General features: G+C 37.3%; 1 protein-coding gene across 3 annotated transcripts in view; it reads left to right on the top strand.

Annotated features, from left to right (window-relative positions):
* LOC121856015 (rac GTPase-activating protein 1-like) overlaps positions 1–13483 on the top strand; it is a 147771-nt gene that overhangs the window by 77438 nt on the left and 56850 nt on the right. For all 3 annotated transcript variants that reach the window (XM_042351251.1, XM_042351250.1, XM_042351252.1), the window contains exons 8-9: positions 4782–4936; positions 7823–7949. In XM_042351251.1, coding sequence (XP_042207185.1) covers positions 4782–4936; positions 7823–7949 — 282 coding nt within the window. The remainder of the gene's footprint in view (positions 1–4781; positions 4937–7822; positions 7950–13483) is intronic.

Genomic DNA, 13483 nt, shown 5'->3' with positions numbered 1-13483 from the left:
GGGTGCTGATGCAACACTTTTAGGGAAGTAATAGTGGGTGCTGATACAACACTTTTAAGGAAGTAATAGTGGGTGCTGATACAACACTTAAGGAAGTAATAGTGGGTGCTGATACAACACTTTTAGGGAAGTAATAGTGGGTGCTCATACAACACTTTGAGGGAAGTATTAGTGGGTGCTGATACAACACTTTTAGGGAAGTAATAGTGGGTGTTGATACAACACTTTTAGGGAAGTATTTGTGGGTGCTGATACAACACTTTTAGGGAAGTTTTAGTGGGTGCTGATACAACACTTTTAGGGAAGTAATAGTGGGTGCTGATACAACACTTTTAGGGAAGTAATAGTGGGTGCTGATACAACACTTTTAGGGAAGTATTAGTGGGTGCTGATGCAACACTTTTAGGGAAGTAATAGTGGGTGCTGATGCAACACTTTTAGGGAAGTAATAGTGGGTGCTGATACAACACTTTTAGGGAAGTAATATTGGGTGCTGATGCAACACTTTTAGGGAAGTAATAGTGGGTGCTGATACAACACTTTTAAGGAAGTAATAGTGGGTGCTGATGCAACACTTTTAGGGAAGTAATAGTGGGTGCTGATACAACACTTTTAGGGAAGTATTAGTGGGTGCTGATGCAACACTTTTAGGGAAGTAATAGGGTGCTGATACAACACTTTTAGGGAAAATAGTGGGTGCTGATGCAACGCTTTAGTAGATACAACACTTTAGGAAGTAATAGTGAAAGGATGCAACACTTTAGGGAAGTATTAGTGGGTGCTGATACACACTTTTACGGAAGTATTAGTGGGTGCTGATACAACACTTTTAGGAAGTAATAGTGGGTGCTGATACAACACTTTTAAGGAAGTAATAGTGGGTGCTGATACAACACTTTTAGGGAAGTATTAGTGGGTGCTGATGCAACACTTTTAGGGAAGTAATAGTGGGTGCTGATGCAACACTTTTAAGGAAGTAATAGTGGGTGCTGATACAACACTTAAGGAAGTATTAGTGGGTGCTGATACAACACTTTTAGGGAAGTAATAGTGGGTGCTGATGCAACACTTTTAAGGAAGTAATAGTGGGTGCTGATACAACACTTTTAGGGAAGTATTAGTGGGTGCTGATACATACTTCTCTGGAGGCCTTTAATAAACAACTTGAGGGCTTTCTTTACTTGAAAGCTCAATATCAGGGTCCAGTGATGGAGAATTACAGGGTTTAGGAAGGATTAAAACTAAAGGGTATATGAGTGGTAGAAGTCGAACTGTCATTTTGTAGTACAGGAGGTACCTGGGTTACGTACAGTAAGTCCTCGCTTAACGTCGTCCTGCTTTACGTTGTTTCGGTACTACATCGCTGAACTTTAGAGACCAAAAATTAGTTTAATGTCCCAGTGATCCTATACAGATAGACCCCGACTTACGACGGGGTTAGGGACCAAAATCCAGGTCGTAAGTCCGACATAGATAAAAAAAAAAATTTAAAATTTTTTTAATAAATAATCTACAATGAAATACAGTACAGTAAAAGTAATGAATAATGAGGAATGGATACAGTACAGTGAAAGTAATAAATAATAAGGAATGGTTACAGTGTGACAGCACTTACCTTTAATGTAGTCAGCTGAATGCACATGGGGCCCCCATAATTTTCTAATTATACATGGAGGCTACATTAACTGGAAACATTTCGGTATAGAAAATGCGTGTCATTTGAAATTTTTTTTTATTTTTTTTTTTTTTAATAAAAAATCTGCGGCGGTCGTAAGTCGTAACTGTCGTAAGTCGGGGTCTGTCTGTACTACGTTGTTTTGCGCCGTCACGGACTACTTTCTACGGCGCATCACCCGCTCTTGTCTGGCCGCGCTACGCTCACTCGCGGAACGTCACAGCGACACCAAGCCAGTTTCTGTTACGACTTCACATCATTCGTGTGTGCTTAAGTGCTTTTGCTTTAAAACTGTACTCTAACCATTCGATATGGCTTCCAAGCACCCATCAAGTGCTACTGATGCTAGTGTAGTGAAGAGGCAACGTAAGACCATTACCCTGGCTACAAAAATGGATGTATTAACCCGATTTGGAAAATGGGAATGTGCTGTGGACATAGCCGCTGTGCTTGGCCTAACCCCCACAACGATGTGTACTATCTGGGCCAACGCTGACAAGATTAAGGATAGTGCTGGAAGTGGTACAACTCTCAGTGCTACTAAGAAGACTTGTACTAGAAACACTGTGATAGAGAAGATAGAGAAGATGCTGGCAATGTGGATGGAGGACCAGAATCAATGCAATGCCCCTGTGAGCCTTATGGTTATCCAGCATAAGGCCAGATCCTTGTTTGATGACATCAAAGAATCAGAGGGTGAAGGATCGAAGGAAGAGACCTTTACGGCCAGCCGAGGATGGTTTCAACGATTTAAGCATCGTTATAACTTCCAGGACATAAAGATGACTGGTGAAGCTGCCAGTTCAGATCCGGTTGCTGCCGAGACATTCCCGCCAACAATGGAGGAGGAGCAAGCAGCGGCGGAGGAACCCCAGTCAGTGTAGGAGGCGGCAGCAGCAGAGTCTCAGTGACTCACCACCCTCCTCCACTCCCACCCTCCTCTCCTGCCCTCCTCCGCTCCCACCCTCCTCTCCTGCCCTCCTCCGCTCCCACCCTCCTCCTCCTCCGCTCCCGCCCGCCTCCTCATCCTCCTCCGCTCCCGCCCTCCTCCTCCCTCTCCACTACGCACCACACACTCGCTCTACCACTTCCGCCCATCGGTGAGTACCAATACAAACTTAGTATTGTATTTCTATATACTATTTTCTATAGAAATGGCAATGATTTTCTCTATATTTAACTTTTTCGTGGGGCAAAGGGAGGCTGGGGAACGTAACTCCCATATTTTATCTGTTTCTCATGGGGAAAATTGATCCGCTTAACGTTGTTTTGCATAACGTCTCGTTTTCAGGAACGTAACCCTGTACTTCTGACTTACGAACATCCGCCAATATGAACGAGGTCCCAGTCGTAGTACAGCATCCACGCCGTAGCTCGCTCAGTTGGTGTTAGTGATCACGCTGTGTACTGACAGAATTTTCGTTTCTAATTCCCTTTAAAATGACTGGCAAGCGTAAAAGTGAGAGTTCTGGTGGTGCTCAGAAGAAAAAGAGACAGTCAATTACTTTTGAGATGAAAATGAAAATGATAATGCAATATCAAAATGGAAAAATGGTAGCAACCATTTCATGCGACCTTGGCTTCTCTCACTCGACGATATCAACAATTTTGAAGGACATGGCAGAGGCATTTGCTACTATTAATAAAGGGATGCAAATGTAGGAAGAAATGGATAAAAATGTTGAGCGTTTTGCAAAAGTTGACAGACAGATCCAAGATGCACTTGCTTGCTACAGGGAGATTTACAATGAAAAGAAAAGGCAAACTGTGCAGTCTAAATTGGACATATATTTTAAGAAGTCCCCCACTGCTGTCTCCTCACGCCCCACCACTGCTGCCTCTTCACTCCCTAAAGATGATCCAATACCTTCAACAAGCAAGTATGTTAGCCTGTCTGAAGAAAACGAAATTGATGACCCACCCAGCCCTGTCTCCTCCTCTGCTTCATCCAATTAATGTAGTCTCCATGTTTAAATAAAAAATTATTGAGGCCCCTTGTGCATTCAGCTGACTACATTAAAGGTAAGTGCACAGTAACACTTTATTCATTTTTCATTATTGGTTACTTTTACTGTACCGTATTTCATTTTAGATTTTCTATGCATTATTTTTGCATTTTCGACTTACGACCTGGTCGTTTGTCTCTAACCCCGCCGTAAGTCGAGGACTGACTGTGTTTATTTATTTATTTATTTGAAATTTTTTACAAAGATTTAGCACACCCAGGCATATTAGACAATAAATTATTATTATTTTTGGGGTGGGTGGGTGGGGTTAGCCCACCCGGGCACAGGTCACTGACCCACATTGGGGCTTGGGTTGGGGGGTGGGGGCAAAATGTAATAATAATAATAATAATTCATATAAAATTAAATTTCTAAAAAAAAAAAATTAATAATGATGATAATAATAATAATAATAATAATTCATATAAAATTAAATTTCTAAAAAAAAAAATTAATAATGATGATGATGATAATAATAATAATAATAATAATAATAATAATAATAATAATAAAGAAATACAAAAATGAAAAAAAGATCAAAAGTGAGAAACAATATATGTATGTTGTGTTGTCAATAGTAAGAGAAACAATTGAGACCCTGCAATTGTGTGTAAATGAGGCAGAAAGTCAGATCAGCAACCTGGGACTTGGTCACAATTTTTTTGATGCCATATGGCAACAGGGTCTACCATTAGACAATACATTATGCTTCCAATATCTTCCCAGGTGGTAGTACCTCCCTGTTTGGTAGCTGCCTACTGCCTTTACCTGATGACTTATTTCTTACTTTCATTTACTGCTGTGCTTCATTTGTTCCTTATTTCTTCTTTTCTCTTGAAATTAAGTGGTTTTAGATGTATATAAGGAATTAGGCTATGATATAGTGGGGTTCTAAACATTGTTCTGTAAGTTCTGTACATGTATGTGATAGAACTTCTGTACATTTTGTTACTTACGAACACCCGTAGGAACACAACTCGTGTACAGTATTTCTTTTTATTCTAACGTCTTTAACTTTGTAGTGTTTTGAGCTATTATTAATATTATATTGATGTTGATTGATGAGATTGTACTAAATTTGTTTGTCCAATTTCTTCCAGCAACAGTGCCTAACGCCATATACCACTCCCACACACACGCCTCATACTCCCATAATGCGCAACTATTCTTCTGCAAGCAAGATGAACACAAGAGTACACGCCTTTTATTCGAAAACCATCTACAAAAGTGAACAATGTCAGCCATGTGGTAAACGGTAGGTTCTTTCTGGACTGAGTTTTTGTTATTATGTACAATGTAACTGATCATGTGTACACTACTGACTATAATAGATCTTGATTATATGTATTTAAAATGGTTTGTTTTGTGAAAGACATTAATATTTCTCAGTTTGTATAGGTATGCTGTTGGCAGCTTTGTGCACAATACTGTGTATTTATCATTATATTGCCTTATTATGGTAATATTTTAATCTTCTAAGTCTTACTATTAATTCGATGACATATGACCTAAGCTGTTGCATCGCCAGGGATGTAATTACCCTAATCAATCAATCAGTCATTATTAATAGACATAACTTGAAGTACTTTATTCCCGAGTTTGATCCATTAGTGTGGTTTATTTATTACTTGATCGCAGTTAAATAACCTATGTTAATGCTGAAGGTTTAATATACCTGCCATAGGCTTGGGATATAAAAAGTGAGGACTCTCAAACCTACTCCGACTGAGGCATTAATGTGAAGATCAGCAGTCTACTCTACAGTTTTTAAACCTAACAAGAAGTATGTCACACAGCACATGTTCATCTTGGCCTTGGGTACTGGGATGCGCCGTTTAGTGATCAGGATGCATTCCTAAAAAACTGATCGCTAAGTGATTTGATTGATGAGCGAACAGAAACGAGACATAATATCTTAAACAAGGAATAATATCAGTGGAGATAGCAAATAACTGTGTAGCGGAGACACCTGGCCGACTCACCACCCAATAGCACTCGGAGCCGGTGAGGCTGAGCTGAGATATATGCTGTTCTTACAACTCGTAATTTCAGGTAGATATACGTAATTTTTATCATTTTCTTGTACTCTGTTACAGGCACATACATTTGTTCATACAGAATGAGCAAACAAAATAAAAACATAAGTTAAAAAACATAAAGGGATTACATTAAACAGTTCTTTTACCTGGTCTGCCTGTTAGCTGGCAATCGTAGAGGGGGAGGGAGGAGCAATCACTTTATTACACAATAGTACAGGGTAATGAACAGTTCCTACAGTATTGTACTCAATAACATGCCAAAGTCACAACAATAACAGCAATGAACAGCAGTAGGAACGATGCACAATGATCAATAATATACAGAGCAATATAGTAAAGAACATATCACAATGTTCAAGGCAGGGCAAACACTAGCGTAATACCGGCCTGGGTTCATAGGTGGCGCGTCGATAGCATACACCTACAATACGTGAGTTTTATATAATACGCCTAAATGTGTACCCCTCTGGTTTTTTGTTGGAAAAGCGTGATAATGATTTTTAAATTCAGGTTGGTTGATTCATAGGTAGTATCTTATATAGCTGCTCCCTTTCCAAGTGGTTTAGTGTCGGCCTTGAAAGTCCTTCATTGTCACAGTCTCTGAGTATGCCAGGAGATAGACAGTATCACACTCGGTATTTACTTTACACCACTTAATTTTGTTATTTCCACCTTATTTTGATATTAGACTCGTGAGTATATGCTGGATAGAGAGGTGAATAGAAAAATGGGATTCAAATTTTTTATTTTATTTACATACATGTGGTAATTCTAAATGGAATACAATTAACAGAGGCCTCTCCTCCACAGCAAACATGCCACTGTAAGTTTCATATACTATTTACATAAAATAACTTACTTTAACAAAATAAAAAAAAATTCTACACTTATTTTACTATTTATTGTACTCAAATATTTATATATTATTCACTTAGGCAATTTTTAGGGGTCGGCACTTGACATATCTATCGGATAAGGCGATGATGGTGGTAGAGGCAGACATGGCTCCCACCCGTCCATCATTGTTACGTCGTGAAACCTGCTCTACCACCCATCCGCCCACCCACCCAACCTAACCTTACTTTTACGCTACTACCCTTCTTGTTCTCATCACGCCCGCACCTGCCCAATCGTTAAATAACCAAGGGTGTTAGAAATTTTAAATCGCTAAACCAAATTTTTGCCAAGTGGATGATTGCTAAACGACGCAACCATGTACTACTTTTTGTCAGCTTCCTATACAGTACTGTACAATGAAATTCAGATAAAAAATTTTCAGTACCTGGAAAAATCTGGGGAAGGGGGATTTCTTTCCAGGTTTGAGAGTGATGTAATGTGCAATTTCTGGAGCTTCTGAGAAAATTTTCCCAGTACTGTAGCAATTAAGGGTTAAAAGAATGACTGTTGGTACTAACACTGCTTGTCAGTAAATCTACAACAAATGACACATTTTTATTTTACTATTCAGCCTTCTTTTAAGTATATGTCACTGAAATATACAACAGAAAATATACCGATACTTTTTCTGCATATTCTGATGTAATAGTGCCCATGACTTATCTGTGAAATTGTGAATAATGTGAAGAGAATCCCATGAGTCAGGCGGGGGGAGCATGTGTGTCCCAACTGGGTTTGTTGACACTCGGCTCCAGCACTACAACACCCTCTACTGCTGTGAGGGTGCAGCACATTAATTGTCTGCCTGTAGTTTTGAAACCTAGTGAGGTATGTCAGTCATCACAAGTTTTATTTGTTTTTGTTTTCAAGCATGGGGAAAGTCAATCAACACGTGTATTAATAATAGTCACTTAATCTAAGAAACTCAATTATTGCATCCAACGAGTTGGTCCATTGTAAGGATTAAAGTTACCTTGTAAGGGTGAAGACTAAATGTAGAAACTTGCTGCAGCATTTGTAGGTTAGGGTTTTACTGGATGGCAAAGGTCCTGAGTCTGTGATGGAAGTACAGTATTGGGGAGTCCTATCCAAACCTGGTTATAAAATGGGATTTCAGATCAGCCATACCTTTATTTAATCGGAAGAAGAAACAATAATTTTGCTAAACTAAACATTATATGTAATAATATCTACTGGACTTGCAGAGTCAAGTTTGGTAAGGTTGCATTGAAGTGCCGTGATTGTAGAGCGACCTGCCATCCTGAGTGCCGTGAGTCTGTTCCCCTTCCCTGTATTCCCACGGCAAATACCCCAACTGCTAAGGGTCAGCTGGTGAGTAAAGAAATGTTTGTATCTGTATTATATGACAGTTAATCAAGTGTGTTAATCCTACCATTTATTGTACTGTAGTGTAAACAAATATATATATATATATATATATATATATATATATATATATATATATATATATATATATATATATATATATATATATATATATATATATATATATATATATATATATATATATATATATACACACACACACACACACATACATACATACATACATACATACAGTGGTCCCTCAGGTAAAGGAACTCAATTCGTCCCAGAGGGTCGTTCGTTAACCGAAACCATTGTTTCAATGGGATATTGGGTAATTGGTTCCAGCTCACAGAAAAGTATATACAAAGTGAAACCAAAAATGCATAAAGTCAGAAACACTCCTAAAATTCCCCTAAATCGCCCTTAAATCACTATATATATCGTACATACACACTAGAACTCTTAAATCACTACTGTAATGTGATACAGGTGATTAATTTTATCTCGTGCAAAATATATGACGTTTATGTTCAAATTATTCGCTGTCTTGCAAGGATTCCAGCAATGCAAATTATGTTTTCCCAACTTTAGTCTGAGATATTATATAAAATAAACACTTTAAAGCCTGATGAAAACACCAGACTTTTGTCTGGGAAGGCAGGGGTAGGGAGGGAGGGAGCGAGCGAGCGAGCGTGGGAAGAGGGGGAGCGGGAGGTGAGGTGAGGTGTATTTTGATTGACAGTTAGTGCATCTGGTGAAGTGTAATTTATTTACAGTGATCCCTCGGTTAACGAGATTTCGGTTAACGAATTACCTTCCATAAGATTCTTAACTTCGGTTAACGAACAATCCCTCGATTAACGAGTTTTTAACGAGCGCCCCTCCACATGTTTTCGCTTGCATTTGGCGGTCCACCAACTGTAGTATTAGTCCGCCAATACAGTAATCGGTTCTAGGGCTTAAATTCCTTACTATTTAGTAAATATCAAGAAGTTTGTACTATTCAATAATTTTATAAGTTTTATATTAGATTTTTTAGTCATTTTAACAATTATTGAACATAATTGATGTATAGGAAGCCAGTTTTTTGCACGCCAAACAGCCTGTCAACATACCATACAGGCGTCAGTCTGTGTCTTTTCAGTGGAAGTAACATCTTGCTTGAGACTCTCTTCAACTAAATGCTTTTTTCTGTGTTTCCAAGCAAATTATTGGTCAATTTGAAATTTATTGTACATATTGACAATATATAATGCAGTGCAGTGTTGATTTAAAGAAAATAATCTTGAATTACACCAAGAAAACTAAAATTTTATGGGTGAAATGGCACCATGGGGTGACTTATCTTCCACCCCAATGCCTTCTCTTCTCCCTTCTCCTCCACCCCATTCTAATTCCCATCATCATCCAGGAGCCTTCTACATACACACCTCAAAGTAAGTGTACTTTACTAACTTTTTTGTTGATTTTAGGCAATTTTCGGTGAGCTGGAACCAATTACCCAAAAACCCATTGAAACAATGTTTTCGGTTAGAAAAATTTTTGGTTAGCGAGCAACCTTCTGGAACGAATTGTGCTCGTTAACCGAGGGATGACTGTATTTACTTGAGTTTTTGTTTTTAGCTCATAAAATTCATAGAAATGACCAGGGCAGAATATAATTTATATTGTTGGAATTCTTATAAGATAGTGATTAATTTGAATATAAACAAGCTAAAATTTGCATTAGACATACAAATTTTACATCTAATTTAAGAATTTTATTAGAGAGAGCAAAAATTTTATCTTTTGTGCAAAATATATGACATTTATATTCAAATTATTCGCTGTCTTGCAAGGATTCCAGCAATACAATTTATATTCTCTTAACTTTAGTCTGAGATATTATATATGATTGAAACTGTAAGCCCAGTGAAAATCCCCAAACATTTCTCGGGAAGGTGGGGGGTAGGGAGGGAGGGGTGACAGTGACATGTTTGACAGTTGGCACCTGTGGTGTGAAGTATTTAATAATTAATTTATGTCCTTTAGATTGAGTTTTTGTTTTTTGCTTATAAAATTTAATAGAAGTGACCGGGGTGAATTTAATTTGCATTGCTGGAATTCTTATAAGATAGTGATAAATTTAAATGTAAACATGCTATAGTTTGCACTAGACAAAAATTTTAGTAATCATTTTGTACATTATTCTGATTACATGTACAGTTCAGCTTTGCTCTTAGGGCAGTGTGTGCATGTAAATGAGTTTCAATAAATGAATTAAAGTTACATATATGAGCCAAAAATAGTTGAAAAACTTTATGTAGACAGAGCTTGGATGGCTTAATTTTAAAATGAGAAATAATTTTAATACAGTCAACCCTTGCTTTACGCGGTCCCACTTTACGTGTTTCCACGTTTACACGGTACCCTGCTGAATGCGGGATGCTCACTTTCCGCGGTGTGTGTACCCTTTTACGCGGAGAGCAGCGCGAGCAGGGTGCGCACAAGGTCGCCCAGTCATCAAAACATTACCGAGTACTTCACCCGCCACCCACCACAGCCGGCCCAAGTCAGTGATAGTGATAATGATAGTGAGGTTATGGACTTATATGGTCTTTGAGGGGTTTGACAAAGAGGCCCTGCAAGCCTCTATGGTGGATAGTGATACAGGTGAGGGCCAATAATCTGCCCTCTGCCTCGGAACCAACCCCCATCCCCGTGTGCCCAGCCATCTTTTCTACTAATGTAAGTGTTAAAAAACCTAAATTATTGATATTTCTCTTAATTATAATTAAGAGAAATATCAATAATAGAGCAAACTTAATTATCACACTAGAACAGACATAATTATCACACTAGAACAGACCTTAATTATCACACTAGAACAGACCTTAATTATCACACTAGAACAGACTTAATTATCACACTAGAACAGACCTTAATTATCACACTAGAACAGACTTAATTATCACACTAGAACAGACCTTAATTATCACACTAGAGCAAACTTAATTATCACACTAGAACAGACTTAATTATCACACTAGAACAGACTTAATTATCACACTAGAACAGACCTTAATTATCACACTAGAGCAAACTTAATTATCACACTAGAACAGACCTTAATTATCACACTAGAACAGACTTAATTATCACACTAGAACAGACCTTAATTATCACACTAGAACAGACATAATTATCACACTAGAACAGACTTAATTATCACACTAGAACAGACCTTAATTATCACACTAGAACAGACTTAATTATCACACTAGAACAGACCTTAATTATCACACTAGAACAGACCTTAATTATCACACTAGAGCAAACTTAATTATCACACTAGAACAGACTTAATTATCACACTAGAACAGACCTTAATTATCACACTAGAACAGACTTAATTATCACACTAGAGCAAACTTAATTATCACACTAGAACAGACTCACACTAACTTAATCACACTATTATCACACTAGAACAGAACTTAATTATCACACTAGAACAGAATTACTCACACTAGAACAGACTTAATTATCTAACTTATCACACTAGACAGACTCACAACAGACCTTAATTATCACACTAGAACAGATTATCACACTAGAGCAAACTTAATTATATCACACTAAGAACAGACTTAATTATCACACTAGAACAGACCTTAATTATCACACTAGAACAGACTTAATTATCACACTAGAGCAAACTTAATTATCACACTAGAACAGACTTAATTATCACACTAGAACAGACCTTAATTATCACACTAGAACAGACTTAATTATCACACTAGAGCAAACTTAATTATCACACTAGAACAGACTTAATTATCACACTAGAACAGACTTAATTATCACACTAGAACAGACCTTAATTATCACACTAGAACAGACTTAATTATCACACTAGAACAGACCTTAATTATCACACTAGAACAAACTTAATTATCACACTAGAACAGACCTTAATTATCACACTAGAGCAAACTTAATTATCACACTAGAACAGACTTAATTATCACACTAGAACAGACCTTAATTATCACACTAGAACAGACTTAATTATCACACTAGAGCAAACTTAATTATCACACTAGAACAGACTTAATTATCACACTAGAACAGACCTTAATTATCACACTAGAGCAGACTTAATTATCACACTAGAACAGACCTTAATTATCACACTAGAACAGACCTTAATTATCACACTAGAACAGACTTAATTATCACACTAGAGCAAACTTAATTATCACACTAGAACAGACTTAATTATCACACTAGAACAGACCTTAATTATCACACTAGAGCAAACTTAATTATCACACTAGAACAGACCTTAATTATCACACTAGAACAGACCTTAATTATCACACTAGAACAGACTTAATTATCACACTAGAGCAAACTTAATTATCACACTAGAACAGACTAAATTATCACACTAGAACAGACCTTAATTATCACACTAGAACAGACTTAATTATCACACTAGAGCAAACTTAATTATCACACTAGAACAGACTTAATTATCACACTAGAACAGACTTAATTATCACACTAGAATGGACCTTAATTATTATTAATTGTGTGTGCATACCATCATAAAATTAAGAAGTTATTTTTACTACAACGTAGGTATTGTGTCTGAAAAAGTGGAGTTTGGGGGTCGGCCCGGTCTCTATTTCAATTAATCCCATATGTTATGTTTCTCACTTTAGGCGTTTCTCACTTTACGCGGGCCGCCGTGGGTTCAATTGACCGCGTAAAGTGAGGGTTCACTGTATAAAAAAAATGCACAAATATTAAAGAGCACAATTTTCTTGATATTTACTCCAATGGAAACGAATGTAAACATAGAAGAGATTACTGAATTGGCTGAGTACCTCCTCAGCTTATCAGCTGATGTTCAAAACAAAATGTGATTTTCATAAGGATTTCGTGAATCAAATTATTTTTTTCGTTAACCGAATTGAAGATTCTTATGGAAGGTAAATTGTTGTACATTAGTGTACGGTACTGTAGTACATTTAAAAAAAAAGTTTTTCAACTGTATTTTTGGGTAGATTTACATAGATTTCTTCATTTATTTTCATCCATTTACATGCACACACCATACTAAAAGAAACATAATAGAAATAAATGACCTTAGTGCAAAGCTGGAGTGCACATGTACTAATTTGATTACGGTACTAAAATTGTTTTGTCTAGTGCAAATTATAGCATGTTTATATTCAAATTAATCAGTATGTTACAAGAATCCCAGCAATGTTAATTATATTCACCCAGGTCATTTCACTGGCTTTTTATAAGAGAGAAGCTTAGTCACTTAAGAACTGATAAATATACACACGTTAGACCTGGGCCTGTGCGAACTGTCAAACATACTGCCTCCCCTCCCCCCACGCCCCCTCGCTCGCTCCCTCCCTCTCTCTCCCTCATCTGCCTGGCATTGCTGGAATCCTTGTAAAAGTGAATAATTTTAATATAAACGTCATGTATTTTGCACATGAGATAAAAATTAATCACCTGTATCACATTACAGT

Source organism: Homarus americanus, unplaced genomic scaffold, assembly GCF_018991925.1.
Source record: "Homarus americanus isolate GMGI-L3 unplaced genomic scaffold, GMGI_Hamer_2.0 scaffold19117, whole genome shotgun sequence".
NCBI lineage: Eukaryota > Metazoa > Arthropoda > Malacostraca > Decapoda > Nephropidae > Homarus > Homarus americanus.
This window is presented reverse-complemented; position numbering and strand designations above follow the sequence as displayed.